This window comes from Mus caroli, chromosome 4 (genome assembly GCF_900094665.2).
Source record: "Mus caroli chromosome 4, CAROLI_EIJ_v1.1, whole genome shotgun sequence".
NCBI lineage: Eukaryota > Metazoa > Chordata > Mammalia > Rodentia > Muridae > Mus > Mus caroli.
Window position 1 is genome coordinate 16,048,780 of NC_034573.1, and position 15,994 is coordinate 16,064,773.

Below are 15,994 nucleotides of genomic sequence, written 5' to 3' on the forward strand. Positions count from 1 at the left end.
TGTGGTGTGGTGTGTGTGTGTATGTGGTGTGTGTGTGTGTGTGTGTGTATGTGTGTGTGTGTGGTATGTGGTGAGTGTGTGTGTGGTGTGTGTGGTGTGTGTGTGTGTATGTTCATGTATGTTTACCACATTCCTGCTAGAGCTCACAGAGGCTAGAAGAGGGCATTAGATCTTCTGGAACATGGTTACAGGTGTTTATGAGCCACTTGTTGTGAGTTCTAAAAGCCCTGGTCTTCTACAAAAGCAGCAAGTGCTCTTAAGTGCTGAACACACAGAATCTTAACTCACCTGTTCACAAGGCACTGAGACTGATTTTTACAGAAAAGTCACAAATGAAATTATGGACTCCTGACTCCAAGGCCCCTTCTATTTCCTCTGTGATGATCTCAGAGGGCACTTGATGGGACTATAAGGTTAGTAAGATCAGAATATGCACAGAAGAAATGGACCAAAAAAAGAAGGGCTCAGAAGAGCTGGCTCCCTCTGAAGCAAAACAGAGCTAAATTTCAATCAGCCTATGGGCTATGGAATGTACTGAAAGCTACATCCCCAAAATGGGGATGACCTACTTTCTACATGACTTCACCAACATCCAATGTCCAGATACAGACTCTTAGTATGAACTCCTTGGAGGCACTGTACATTGTACAATGTGAATTGTTTCACAGTTACATAGTGCATCAATCTAAGGGCCATGGATGAGGACATCAGCACAGAGCCCAGTCTCCACCTAAGTGCACTGAACAACTGTCTCTCCAGGAGTCCTCTGCCCATTCACAGCTTTCTGCTTCAACACTAGGCTGGAAACTTAAAAGTTTTTAAGTGATTAAAAAAGTAACCAGCCTGAATGCATAAATAAAGTATAAAATACATTTAATTTCACATCTGAATGCTCTTAATTATTCAAATGTACCTTAGAAATATGCAAGTATCAGAACGTTTGATTTACAAGTTGGGAACACTTGTATGTGAGTATAAATGTTTATTGCATGCTGTCACTAGTAACACTTGATTCCTCTCTTTTTTTTTTTTTCAGGACAAGCAGATCTATCATATTTTATTCTGTAGATCACCATAGAAATAGTTTCGCAAATCATCCACAAGCTAGACAACACATCTTGTTCAGGCAGAACTCTTATAGAATTTGCTTATTCCTGCTATTTGGTAGGAAAGGATAATTACAAAGTAGTCACCACAATGAACTTACAAGAAGAGAAAATCAATGGAGTTGTCGAATGATGCGTGTATCAACTCCAAGCCCCAGGTAGCAATCTTACGTAATTAGATGGGAGGTAGACAATTAGTAGGTGACACTTACATCCTGCCTGATTCTTTTTCTGTAATGGCACCTTTTGTGCACCCATTTCATCTGGGACATGCATGATAAGGTATGGGTTCTGTTGCCACTTTTATCAAAGAAAAACTGTACTGAAAATTAAACAGCCTCCTTCCTCAGCCATATGGGGAGGAAAGGACAGATCATGAAACACTGCTCTAGGTGTCCTCTGAGATCCTCCATTAGAATGTCACACTCAAGAAAATCCATGTGATAAGGGAAATCCCAGGGGAGACGCAGCCAGGCTGCTGCCACCTGAGCTCGAGGATCCGTGCCATGAATGTCAATGAACATGTGGACATATCACGCCATAGCTGGCTGCTTAAGGACGAGGATAGCAAAATTCAACATAGGCATCTCTGTGTTTGCACTCCTTTCTGCAGAAAGAAACTATGGAGAGAGCAGCAGGATAGGCAGAGATAAACATGGTGCAAACATAACTTCAATTGTGCCTTATTATCCTTCTATCTGCCAAACCCTATATCATAGAAATGAATCACTACTTACCAGCTGTCACTTGGGGAGTGCTAAAGAAGCTTGGAAACTCTGTTGGTAAAGTGAGAGTGGGTCCTAGTTCCTCTAGTTAGCCTTCTACAGTTAGCACTCTTTATTCTTACTGATTCTAGGGGAAGAATCTAAGTCTATTATCTAATATCTCACTAAAAACCAGTTGAGGAGCTAAAAAGAACAGATATATGCTCTTGACTCTGGCAAAATTGGCTTAGCAATTTGGTTCAGCCAAAATCAAAACATGGGACAGTGATTCCAGGGGTGAAGGAGACAGATTGAAGCAAAGGCTGGAGGGAGATATTTTTATTAGTATTGTGACCTACTTGCTTTCAATTCTAATAATTCGCCATTAGCCTTCATGTCTGAGTCTCTTCATTTTCCTTCTCAACTACAGGTGTTTCCAAAATAACTTTTCTAATTAAGTTTGACTGAATATTTCATAATACTTCAATGTCAGAAATAGAAAATCACCCCTCCTTTGTTAAGAGTGCATTGCTAATTGCTATATAGGTCGCTGGCAAATTTGCAATCCTATATTTGCTACTTAAAATACAATATTGCTGACTCATCTCTTGTCTGTGGTTCATTACTGTTCAGATCATCATATCTAGGCTGCTCATATAAAATACTACCACTAACCATATTGGAGTTTATATGTGAGTATATAATGGGATGCAGCCCCAAACACCATTCCCAGATATCTGAGAGGCACAGAAAGAGAAACCCTAACTATCAAGGTCATCTATGAATGTTCAGGGGCTGTGCTCCTTAGGGATGCAAAATGAAGTACATTAAATTTGTCCTGCTTTACTGCACTCTCTCCACTCATATTCATCCCACCATCTACCATTGACCTATTTCTATTACCGTATGACTACACATGCACAGTGATATCATATTCAAATCTGTTCTCTGCTTGCTGAGTGGGTGGTTCAGTGTTGTTTTTGATGACCCACCTCAAAGGTGGTGGAGGCTCAAGTTCGGAGTGTGTGGTTCACATCGCTTGACCATTTCCTGAGATATTCTTTGGCCTATAGAAAAAGATTCTCAGTCATTGTCCTTTTATTCATGTCAGGGAAAGCAACTGGTCACTTCAAATCTAAATTTTTGATCACTTCTTAATTAAAAAATGATGTTGAAGACCAAAGGAGTGAAGTTCTATTTATAAAATGGCCACTCCTTTAATAGCATTTAAACTCCTCATCAGTAATAGCAACTAATGTATATTTTGTAATCAAATTTGTTTGTGACAATTGGAAATTAAAGATGTACCATTTATGTGTCTGAAATGCCTTAGCCTGGTCTTCCAGAAATGAAAATTACCTAAATGTATTATAACTAAATTATCAGGAAGTGAAATTGATGCAGATCTATTTTCAAATGTCAAGCTAGTTTGTCTCCATTATGGAAAAATACATTAACAAAAATCAGTATTCCACACTTTGGGTGGTTCTTAAAGAAAAAGGAAACTATTAAATTATAATAGTTCTTAAACTAAAGTCCCCAAAACATCTGCATTCCAACAAAATTACCATTAGTAATGAAGGAGTTAAACGTTATAACGTATAAAGACACTGCAGGTCTAGCCAAACAAACACATGAATTATACATGTCCAAGGATTGTGCTATGATGGAGGGTCTCTGAAATGTTATAAAACATTAAGTCTCCTACTTGTGAAATGATTCAACAAGGCTCACATGGAAGCATCCCTGAGGAAAGCTCCATCTGCACACTTCCAACCACAGCTCTCTGTGAGATGAAAAGGCTGTTAGGGGATCTTGGCAGGCCCTTAATGGTTCCAAGCCATCATCTAATGCTTCTCTCTAAGAGGCCCTGAATTTAAGCCATCCATTCAATACTGTGGTTACAGCATTCCGATCTTTAGTACGTGAGCTATCCAAGGCCAAGGAAGAGTTTATTGTCAGATGGCAGAAAAGGATTAGTGACTGAAACTCTTAGGAGGAGAGAAGACACCGTGAGTACCGACCCCAGTGGGAAAACTGCTTATATTGGGCAGCAAAAGAGCTTGCCAGAAGTAGTTCATCTATTTGAGAAAATGGAGCATGCACAAAGGGGGAGAGTCCTTGATCTGCAGATAGCTTGTATTTCATCAATCCTTTGTTTCAAATGCAACAGGGTATGTCTTGAGGGACCCTAAAAATAGATATGGCCAATGAGAAAGGCTACATTCTACTGAAATTGCAAACAAAACAAAAGTTGTTTCTAAGAACTCAACATCTCTACTTGGGACTGAAGTCTCCTGCATCACGCTTTCCTGTGAGGAAATAGCTTGCTCAGAGAATTATACTTTGCAACTAACATCTTTGGCATAGCGTATTTATGTTAATGCAGACACAACATTCCACAGAGTTCTTTTCTTACACTTCTACATGCTACATGTTATGATATACTTCAAAACATTATATGTCTAACTGCATTAGAAATGTACAAATGAGAAAATATGTTACTTCAATACACTCTGTAATTTTCTCACATTTCTTTTTTTCTGGCTATGAATGATAGTATAATAATGCCTACCTCTTAAAGACATCTCAAAGAATGAAGCAAAGAAATTTTGGATGCATATGGTTTTGGGATCCTGTTATATCAATGACTCATTTAAAAATATTAGACAATGAATATTATATTATAAATGCCTTCCAGTGTATGGTTAAATACACTAAATACACTTATTATTAAATACACTTATTTATATAAATAAGTCTCCTTTAAGATTGAACATTCACAACTTAACGTGGAGTCAATGGAATATAGTAATTCAGTTGAGCCTGAAAAGCCAGATGTGGCTGTAAAAAGACATTTGAATCCTTTTGATGTTGATTCTTTGATATCCTCATGGGAAGAACTAATTAGGGCCAATAATGCAGACAGGTCGCTAGGTATTGAAGTTAGTTCTTGCTCATAGGAGCCAGTCAATACAAAATAAGCAGAAATGAGGCTCCCATGGGGGAAGGAGTCTTGTTTTAGCCAGTTTCTTAAGAATGAAACCTATGAGACATTATCAATTACTAACTTACTTAGAGAACTGCAAAATGTATAAACACTTTACAGAAACCAGAAAATGACTATGCAGAGTAAATAGTGCAATTTTTAATAATAAAACCTTTTCCATTATTCTTAGATAATTTTATACATGTCTATAATGTACATGTTTATATTACACATTATGTTTTCGGTACATGAATAAATTAATAAATTAATTAGTTGTATGAAGAATTAATTAAAGGCTCCTTAATCAGTAACGACTCATAGGAAGAAAACTGGCCTTCTGATAAAAGACTTTGCCTGGTGTGTTATTAAATGTTTAATAACTGGCTCTAGAAGACAGCAGGGTAACTTGATTTGTGACATTTGTATACTTGCATATGAAAATACTTCTTCCATAATAGAACTCGATACCAATATAATGTCACTAGACTTAAAAGTTGGACAAAATCTTCTGTAAGCTGCATGCTTCTATGTAAAAGTCCTACCCAACAGCACTGTAAATGTAAAATAATATCCAGATGGTAAATATGCTGACTTCTGAATATGCATTACTTTTCTTTCCAGATAATTTATTTATAGCTCATATAATTAATTTTTTAAATAAAACTGCATTTAACAATTGGCTCATAAAATCTCTAAACCCTCTCTGTAAACTCTTCCCAGCTGGGACAAGCTGGCTCTAGTATACATTGCCTTATCTCACTATTGGCCAATTAGAAAACTGTTCATGTGGAGAAGAAAGGGTAGAAAGGGATAAGGATGTTTGGGAAAGAGATTCCAATGCTAGAAAGGCATGCGGATCTCTATGTTGTAATTAAAGACAAAGCTAAAGTAGGTTTCTTCTTATAAACTACAATTTTAAAGATTTCCTTTATTAGGTATTTAGATTTAAGAAGCTTGGTATAGTGAAACATACCTGCATTTCCACTACTCTTGAGACAGGGGCATCATCACAAGTTTTGTAGCCATCCTAGACTGCATAGTAAGAGTTTATATGCAATTATATGTGCATATGTATGTATGTATATATGTATATATATTCAATTATATATCTATACTTGAATATATGTGTATATTCAAGTATATATATATATATATATATATATATATATATATATATATAATGAATGAGAGAGAGATGGAAAGAGTAAACATTTAAGGGAAGAGTTGCCACTAATGAGAATTTTTATTTCACAACATCTTAATTAAGATCATTTCATTTCAAGGTACTTTTTAGTGGAAGAAACAACTCAAGCACAGTGCTTTGTTATGTATCCTGATTAACTGAGTTTACCAATCAGTCTGCTTATCCTATAGCTTCCTACTTACAAACATTTATTCTACTACATACTGATCAATACCAAAATATAAACATATCCCTTATTACTGAAAAAGAGAGAAGCTGCCAGCAATATATATGCCTTAACATAAGCTGGTTGGGCTCAATTCTCTTACAAGAAGAGAACTGCTGCAATCTAGTTTCCTTAACTGAGACCTATTACTAACAAAGCAATGCCTGAAGCATTCAGAATGCAAAGTCCAGTGGAAAGAGTAGGTTGAAGGTACCTAACATTTAATTCCACTTAATGGTTTAAATATATGTTGTTAGTAATGGGAAACATTCTAATGAATGGTCCTACTGCAACAGGAGCCATTGCCAACCCCTAGGCTTTCCAGTTCTTAATCTCATTTTCCACTCTCTGTAGGTAAGTGTTTCTGTTCCAAATGAACAGTTTTTTGTTTTCTTGCTGCATCAAGGGTGTCATATCCCCCAACCCATTGTACCCAACTACATTTATTCTATTGTAGTTATGTTAATGTCTCCTGCATATTGTGTCTATAGCTCAATGGTCTTTACCTGAGAAAGCATTCATAGCACATCTCCCATTTTATTTGAGGAATTTTGATAATTATTCCAGATTTAAAGCATAGACTAGTTTCTTTTATGGGTTAATTTATTTGTGTTACCTTAGTAGCCACTGCTAATCACTGCTAAAGAATGATCCTTGGGTGAAAATGATGTTCTGCTATGGATGGACGTGTGCTTAACAGTTTCCTCTGAGATTGAAGCTTTTCATCTTGGAGGGAGAGTTCCTTCAGCAGAAAGTTAAACAACTCAAAACAACTTCAGAAAGTACCTGAAACTGAGCAGATTCACTAGGCTGCTCTCTGCCAGAGTAAAGTATCAAAGCTCAGAGTCCTTCTGAAGAAGGTGACACACAGGACTTCACTAATATTAGCTATTAAAAAACACAAGCTGCTTTGTCTGTCATCTACTTTTTCCACACATGTTTTACCTGTGATATGTCATTGTGTCTATTAGTCCTTCAGAAATGACTTGATTGTATAAAGAGAAGAATTCCCCAAATTTATGATAAGGATATACTTCTGAGGGAAAAACAAAAATCTTCATGAAAGCAATCACTGTGAAAGTTAACTGATTAAAGTTGAGAACATTATTTTTAAAATCAATAGTACTTTCTAGAGAATAAAATGTGGAAATGTCATGGGGAGATATATATATATATATATATATATATATATATATTTCCATATCTATTTTCTCAACCTTACAATTCTGAAATTCAAGGAAAGAGATGGGAGTAAGAACACAGAAACACAGGTGGTTTTCAGGATGCTGGGATTTGTCCCTGCGAAACAGGGGGTGCACATTTATGTAAGTGAAAACTGATTCTGTATTGCTGGGTTATCTAAGGTAGCTTAAACAGATGTGTTATGATCTTTTGATGGAATAATGCTGATCTCATTGTAGTAGTATTAAGAACAAGTAACCATGCGGAAGACAAAGGCAGTGCATCCATGGTCAGGACAGGGAAGCTATACAAAGGATTTGGGAAGAGAAGAATCATAAAATAGGTTTAAACCAAAAACATCACAGAAAGTATTAATCAATGAAATAAACATGTAATCAGTAGGTGGAGCTTGAGAAAGAAAAGATCTGACGATATAAATCTGTTAGCTTGGAGGCTTATACTATGAAATGTTCAGCATTTTCTTATAAGTGCCCATCAGAAAGATATATCTGAATTAATCTCAATAACACTGGTACCATGCAGGCCTTAGTTTGAGATAAATGGACCATATGGTGGCTGTAGGTAATGATATGTACAAAGTGTTTAAATAGTGGGAACCTAATGTTAAATGTGAGAAATTCCAAACAAATTCATGAAGAGACTATGCTGTTCTGGTTGTTTGAAATCCTCCCCATTCTGAACCTACATCAAAATATCCAATTGTTCAGTGCACTGTAAAAAGTATTATTTGACAATTAAAAACAATAGTAAAATCAGGACTTCAGTTAGCAAAGTAAAACTAAAAACAGTCTTCAAGTTCTTACAGAGGGTCCGAACCATCCTAGTAAATACTGGAGAAGAATCCGGAGAGCATTAACATCAAGGAAACCTTTAATCCATGTATTATGAGACCTGAGGACTGCTATTGAAAGAGACAGAGACTCGGAGAGAACTGAGACACGGGAAGGGAGATCTCATATCTATCCCAACAGCAGTCCTGTTCTGTAATAAACCATCACTGACTGACCTGTCTTCTATCTGGGGTCCATCCTAATGGATATAGCTCAAAAGGAATAGCTCAGACAAGACAGAGAAGGCACACTGAGCTTGACACACACAGTCTGGATGCAGTGTATCTCAGTAATAAACCTGATCAGAATGGAAACACAATACTCTAAGAGTCCTACAGACTGACCCCGTTGCTCGATAGTCAGTAATTCTCCAAGGGAAAGAATCACATGTGCAAAAGCTAGAGTTCAGGAACTCCAGAGGGACAGTGCAGTCAGAGCTGGAGAGTCAGCCATCTCTGAGCCAAGGACGCAGTTCCTTTCTGTTTACCATCAGAAATGAAGCTTCTGGTAGACAGTCTTGAGAGAAGTCCAGGCTTTCCAAGTTTTTCCAACCCCCAAACCTACTTAATTTGAATGACAGCCCGTCCAAATCTTTGTGCACCTCATAATATTCAATCAGATTGCCCCTCATAGATCCCTTGTATGACCCTGATCTCAAGGTCCAACCACCTCGATAAGGGAAGCCCACGAGGATGGTAAGAAGCACTATGCCTCTTTCTAGCTCCTGGTGGATTGTCTGCAGTTTCTGCATGTGAAGGCCCAAGGCCATGGTCATAGTAGCCCAGTGACATAATCAGTAGCCTCTCCCTTTATCTTCCTCTGTGTTCGTATGCCTATTTTGTGCAAATTTACCATAGTTCTGTTCCTTAAGAGAACCCAAACTAAACGGATCTCACTACATTTTCATAGATAGAATGTATTTTGACTGTTTTCAGCCCCCTATTATCTATCCTGTCTTGAATCCCTTCACTCCTGCTTCTCTTTTCTCTTCCCAGACAGCCCCCTTTCTACTTTCAATATTTCCTGTGGCCTCACATTTTTTAACATTCTTGTGCACTTGATGTGTAGGTCAGCTCTCAGCCTTGGCTTATGAAAGGTGATTTCTACACCAATTCTAATGTCTCATTATTAGTCATGAATTAATGAATGCTCTTAACCTTCTTAAGTTTCATAAGATGAGCCAGAATATTGAAATAAAGACAACAAAAATTAAGAATTCATTGCAGAACTGGAGTGATGGCTCAGCAGTTAAGAGCACTGACTGGTTTTCCAGAGGATCAGGGGTTAATTCCCAGCACCACTGTGGCAGTTCAAAACAATCTGTAACTCCAGTTTCAGGGAACTGTTGGCCTCGGCAGACATTGTATGCATCTGATGCACAGACATACATCTGGCGGAACCCCAAATACATATAAAATAAAATAATCTTCAAAAGGTAAATCTTCTGCACAGAAAAAAAAAGAGCTGTTTAAATTAAAACCATGTAAAAGCAAAACTATCACTATATCTACATTATAAAACAAATGAGTTTCCATACTGGCTGTCCAACATTTCTGTGAGATAAGCAGTGCATTTCACAAGACTTAATTCAAAACTCACACAGATATGTCACTACCAATCGTGCACATTTTGTTTGCGCTTTTGAATGTCACAGGTACTCTGCTCTCAAGATAGTGAGAAGGTGAAATAGAAACCTTGAAGCTTTTCTTCCACTGTCTGTCAGCAAACAAATGCTGATTTTCTTTAACTGGGGAGGATGTTCTTCCAAAATAAAACATACAACCCATCTATATGTTAATAGCTGCTTGTTTAGGTAAATCTCTTGGGTTTTCTGTGGCTATAAATATGCCATCATAGTTTTGACTTTTAATGGGCTGATTACCAGCTCTGACAATAAATATAGCTCTCACCATAAAAGAATATAAAATATAATAACTTCTTCAAGTAATGACACGTCAAGTTTTATTGAGCAATCCTTAGAGTCTGATGACTATATGGTGGAAGTTGTCTAATACTTTGTAGGAACCATGCCTGCCATAGTGCATTCAACACTTTCCCTAGGCAGCTCAGGGAAAATATTTCTGAAATGCCATGTGGAGGTAATGACAGAATTTAACACACACATTTAAGGCTCATTTAAATGGTGACTAAAGCTGATTTAGCAAACGTATGCTCCAGTGTTCTTTTAAACTCTGGATTCTACACACCTGATAATAGAATACTTGCTATTATACACAGCAGCAAACGTGTCATTAGATAAGATGTATTTAAAAGCTTTTTGTTGACTTGAGAAATGGGTGGGATGGTAACCAACTCTTTCCTAGGAAGATTCAGGTCTCAACGTTTTCTATGCTCCTGTCTTTATCCTTTACACTTTCTCTTTAATCTGGTCTGGCAGAGTTGAGGCATAAGCACATAAGGAGAAAAGGCAATGATGGAAAATAGTCACAGTAGCAGAAGGAAGATAGAGGACAGACTTGCAAATCAGAGTTCATCAGTGTTAGTCACCTAAAAAATGGCAAGTTCGTGCTTTCTTACTTTGGAGAGAGTAAAGCTCATGAGCAAAGGAATCAGATCACTGATCTCTTGGCTGTCTAGAATTAAATCTCCTGGGCTGTTTAGGTAGTGGTCTGCGAGTGAGTGACTCTGTTGTTACTAAGTGAATTCCTTGCACCAAGTCTGAGTAGGAAGTGGCATCCCCTCTTCTCAGCAGCACTTGTTAAGGTTTCAAAGTCCTCATCTCCCAAGGACTCACACAGTAAACAAAACCAGGAAACTGGAAGAGGGGCCTCTGTTTTCAGTGGGAAGTGCACTAGGTCTCACAGAACCTGGAGTCCTTTCCCTGAGCACTCTGGAGCAGATTTAAGCAGGCTCAGAGGGATGATTTCTTAAATGTTCATGATTTCAGTGAGCCAGTTATCAACCATAACCATTATTGTAGACTCAATAATATAAGATTAAATAAATCATATTCAAAACAGAGGTGCTAAATATCTAAGGTTCGCTCCTTCATAATTATTTTTCTACATTCTTCTTTATCTGTGCTTTTGAAATTGTTTAAGCCTCTTATTTTAGTAAACATTTTTCAGTGATGCATACTAAAACTACAAGTATATAGCCTCTGCTTTGTCAAAAGAAATTCATAAACAACCTTTTAGGGCCTGTAAATTATTACACAGATCAGAAAAAGAAATCTGGTCATAGCAATGATGAATTCCAATTATGTTTCAGTGTCTCCTTTCCCCTTAAATCAAATAAAAGCATCAAACAGTAGTCACATCAAAACTATAAAGACAAGAGCTTGTCAAACTCAACAAAAGAATTATTCCAGAAGTAATTTATAGTAAGAATTTTTGTGGTTTTTTTCAATGCAGTACTATTCTTTACATAAACTATGCTATCATGCACTAATTTAATAATGTGGTAGAGAAGAATCCTGGCTAGTTTTTCTTGTCAACTCAACACAAGTTGGAGTCATTTCAGAAGAGAAAAACCTCCAATGAGTGAACACCCCTGCCAGCTTATCCTGTACATTCTCTTAGTTACTGATTGATGTGGGAAGGTCCAGCGCACTGTGAGGGGTGACACCTCTGGACTGGTTGTTCTGGACTTGTATAAGAAAGTAGGCTGAGAAAATCACAGGAGTAAACCAGTAAGCATCACTCCCACTCCCCAAGGTGTCTGCTTCGGGCTCTGCTTTCAGATTCCTGTCTTGAGTTCCCACCCTAATGTTGATGACAGACTGTGTTATGGATTTGTGTTTTAGTGTCTTATCATAGAGGTAGAAACTCTTACCTAGACAACACATATACTTTCTTTTGTTTAGGATCCAGTTATGAAATTCGTATGATCATGTCTCCACCTCTACCATACTACAACTTACTTTGGGGGAAAACAACAACAACAACAACAAAAACCTCTATGAGTTCCTCATGGACAAATTAGTGAAACTGGTGAACTAAATTATGACTGTGTGAAACCCTTACGTGCTATATGAATGTAACACTAAATTATGCCTTTACGGGTCACACAATCCAGTGTGCTAACTAGCAGCAGCCTTAGGGAAACAAGAGTTGACCGAATTTATTCCTTTTTTTTTTTTTAATTTAAAAGCCGAGTTCACTTAAAAAAATCACTGTGTAAGCTTTCTTTTGAGGGTTTTCGCCCCAGCTAAAGAAAAAAAAAAACATGCTCATGTGTAAGTTTAAAATTATTGTTATTTCAAACACATTGTGGAATAGGCTATCCAATAGTCTTCCGGATTTATCTGTTTTGCGTGTATGATTACAGAAGAATAAGCACATATACAGTGAAGCTTTGGGGGGAAACTGGAAAAGTGAGAATGTTTAAAAACCTCCAGTGAACAAGGACTAACTACTACGCCTCATTATTACTTCTTCCCGTTAATGAGCCCTGCTAGAGCTATCACCATTAGGTAAAGTTCTCTGAAAGCCTTGTCAAAATACACCACTTACACCTTTGTGGTTTCTGACAAAACAAACGCAATGATTCAAAGAAAGGAAGTGCCGCGGGGAGCCTACAAGGTCTGCTCCCTGAACTAGGAGGGAAAAAAAAAGGACTATGAATCTCACTCACAAAAGTCTGGCACAGGAGATTGCAGCCTTGACTTCTGGTGACCACGAAACAGACCACAGAATCAATCCTAATAACAATAGGACCCCGAGTATTTGCATAGAATCAGAAAGGTCTTTTATCTTTGTACCCTGATTTCCAACTTCCCATTCCACTCACTCCCTGGGCAAGGGGCCAAGCCAAACAGAAGCCCGGTTCCCTTCTTTGCTCTGTTCACTCCCCAAAGACAGCTGTCAGTCCGTAGCATCCTGAGCACGCAGCATTTCAAGAAAATCAAAAGAGGAACTGAAAAGGCAGAGGCTGAACTTGTGGTTCCCAAGCACAGCCACATGTTCCTGGAGTACTCCACTCCTCTATGATCGACTTCCAGATACTGAAAGAGAGGTGAGATTGCAGCTCTCTCAGTAACTGGCTGCCCCCAAGCACCTTCTAACCAAACAAGAACCTGTGTCCAGAAAACCGTCCCAATAAGAGCAAGCTCCAAACCCAGGCATAACTTAAGCAGAATTGCAGAGGATGCACACTCTAGGTGTCCAAGAGAGGGGAGGGGATATTGCTCTCTCCTGGAACGCCACCCCAGCTGCCCCCGACCGCGTGGCGACGCCGGGTGGGGGCGCAGTGAACCCAAGCGCCTGGGACCAGAAGTGAGACCGCGCCCTCCTGTGGGCAAGAGCTACCAGGAGGGAGGCACAGATAACCTGGAAGGGACAGAGAGGGTGGGGGATCCCTCTGATGCGCTCCGCCGGCTCACCGGTCTTTAGCCGAGAGCTTCGGATCCAGGGACTGAGCCCTACAAGCCAGTCCAAAAAGCGGACTGGTTCCAGACCGGACGCACTGGGCACTTACCAGCTGCAGTGCGCAGAGACAGACCAGCGAGCAGCGCCCAGTGCAGCAGCCCATGGTGGGGCCAGCGTCCCAGCAGCGCCGCTTGAGAGAGATCTGGCAGCTCCGGCTGTATCCTGCGACTTCAGAGCAGCCCGCGCGGCTCTCTCTCCGACTGACCGGGCGCAGGCTCCGGACCCCGCGGCCGGCTTTCTGCTTTCAGACTGGGGCTCGCTGTCGCCTTTGTTAATCTGAGTGCAGGGCGGGCGGAGGTCAGCGCGGCGCGCCCGTGCAGTGCGTCTGCCGGGGGTCCCTACCGCCTAGCGCGAGGGTCGGCTTCTTGAGGAGGGGGAACCGGGCGGAGGGCGGGGGATGGAAGAGGCTACAGCTGGTGAGTGGGTGAATGTCTTTTAGGGGAGGGGAGAATGCAGGAGGTGGGTGTCTGGAAAGTGCGGTGGGCTGTCTGGGTCGGTGTGTGAGCGTGTGTGCTCACGCGAGTGTGTGTGTGTGTGTGTGTGTGTGTGTGTGTGTGTGTGTGTGTGAGTTGGGAGGGGATGAATGAAAGAGAGCGCCTCTGGGGAGGATCGTCTTGCCTTGTTAGGAGTCTGGGGAGAGAGAAAGAGACTGTGGGAGGATGAGAATGAATGTGAATGAGCTTGAATCTGGGAGGCCCCCAGGGATTTGAAGCCTAGGCTCACGGAGCAATTGTGGAGTCATAAGCTGTAGGTTTTCTTTCTGGGTGTGAGGAGTGGGTGGAAGCTACTGCAAAACCTGGAGCTAGGTTTACCCAAGCTGCCCTGGAGAGGTACATGTTCTGTTTGGTGTGTGGGGAGGAAGGACCCAGAGACTTGGAACTCAACTTGAAAGCGCTCTACATAATGAATGGCCAAGGTAGGGCAGTGGACTGAGCCACTGGCATGGCGCTAAGAGGTGGTTCAATCAATAAGGGTCTCAACCCAAGACTCTGGGTCCCAGGTTGGCAAAGATGACATTTTTCCGCACCAGGCGCCCCTGCTGGAATCTTCTAGGAAAAGTTGCCTAGGGTCGCAGCAGAGCTTAATGTTCCCCCAAGAACGCAGAGACTAGACACACTGCTCAAATGACTGAAGGCTTTAACTTGGAGTGCCCTGGGAGTCTTCATAGAGACACTGACAAGGAAAAGACAGGGCCTTTTAATAATAATGAGATATTTCTAGAATAAACACAAATAAGTAATTGGACAGAGAAAAAGTGAGAGGAGTCTAGAAGTAAAACCTAATTCTAGTTACTTAAGATACCAAACAAACTCTCCACGATTTCTAAAGAAACCGACTCCCTTCACATGAACAGAGCAGAGCCCAGGAGTTCTGTAGCCAAATCACTCCTCAAGAATCACGAATAAGTCGAAAAACCAAAAAAAGAAAAAAGAAAAAAAAAAAGAAAAGAATCAAAAATAAACCCTTGACGGATTGCGTCTAAAGAGGAACAAGGCTGGAAACACGGTTTTTAACCTATTGCTGCTCTCCTGGTAGATTCTTGGTTTATAGGTTAAGAAAAAGTGAAGGCTAGGTCAGCTGTCTCCTGCCTCTTAGCACTCTGGAGGCATAAGTAGGCTGATCTCTCTGAGTTCAAGGATAGCCTGGACTATAAAGAGAGAAAAGGCAAGAGTGTGTACTCAACCCATTCAGACATTAAAGGTACTAGGGTTTTTGTTTCTCTTGCAATTTTATGTCCTGCTCTTTGTAATTCCTACAACATAGATTTTATTTCTAATGTGGACAACATTGTTCCAAAGAAAAATCTACTCATCTCATCTCTGAAATTATAGTAAGTACAAAAGAGTTACTCAAATGGCGATTAAAAAAAGAGTCAAAAAACAATGTTTCTTGAAACTCCTGTTCATTCATGTGAGAAGGGGCAAGTGTATTCAGAAGTGGGTTTTGTTTTTGTTTTGTTTTGTTTTGTATCCTAATTTTAAGACATCATCATCTCCAAGCAGTGGTGGTATACACCTTTAATCCCAGCACTTGGGAGGCAGAGGCAGGTGGATTTCTGAGTCCGAGACCAGCCTGGTCTACAGAGTGGGTTCCAGGACTGCCAGGGCTACACAGAGAAATCCTGTCTAGAAACAAACAAACAAACAAACAAACAAACAAAAAACGCATCCATGATCAAGGACTATGAGATATACAGAAAATGCATTCATGGCCATCACTGATGAATGAAATCTATTAAAAAAATACACACTGACAAATAAATAGTTTTCTTTTTGCAAATCTTTCCCTGTAGTCTTAGCCATTGGTCCCTCTGGTAGCTGAAGTAAATGGTTGCAGAACCAGACACAAGAAAGTCTGTCTAT

The 15,994-nt window shown here is 39.8% G+C and overlaps 1 protein-coding gene across 2 annotated transcripts in view; it reads right to left on the reverse strand.

Annotated features, from left to right (window-relative positions):
• Positions 1-14,279, reverse strand: part of Nkain3 (sodium/potassium transporting ATPase interacting 3) — a 617,618-nt gene extending 603,339 nt beyond the window's left edge. Inside the window, exon 1 of one of the 2 annotated variants that reach the window (XM_021159668.1) lies at positions 13,681-14,087. In XM_021159668.1, the coding sequence (XP_021015327.1) occupies positions 13,681-13,734 (54 nt within the window). In that variant the 5' untranslated portion in view covers positions 13,735-14,087. Of the gene's footprint in view, positions 1-13,680 lie in introns of both variants that reach the window. The other variant, XM_021159669.1, reaches the window with a different exon arrangement.
• Positions 14,280-15,994: the final 1,715 nt, after the last annotated feature.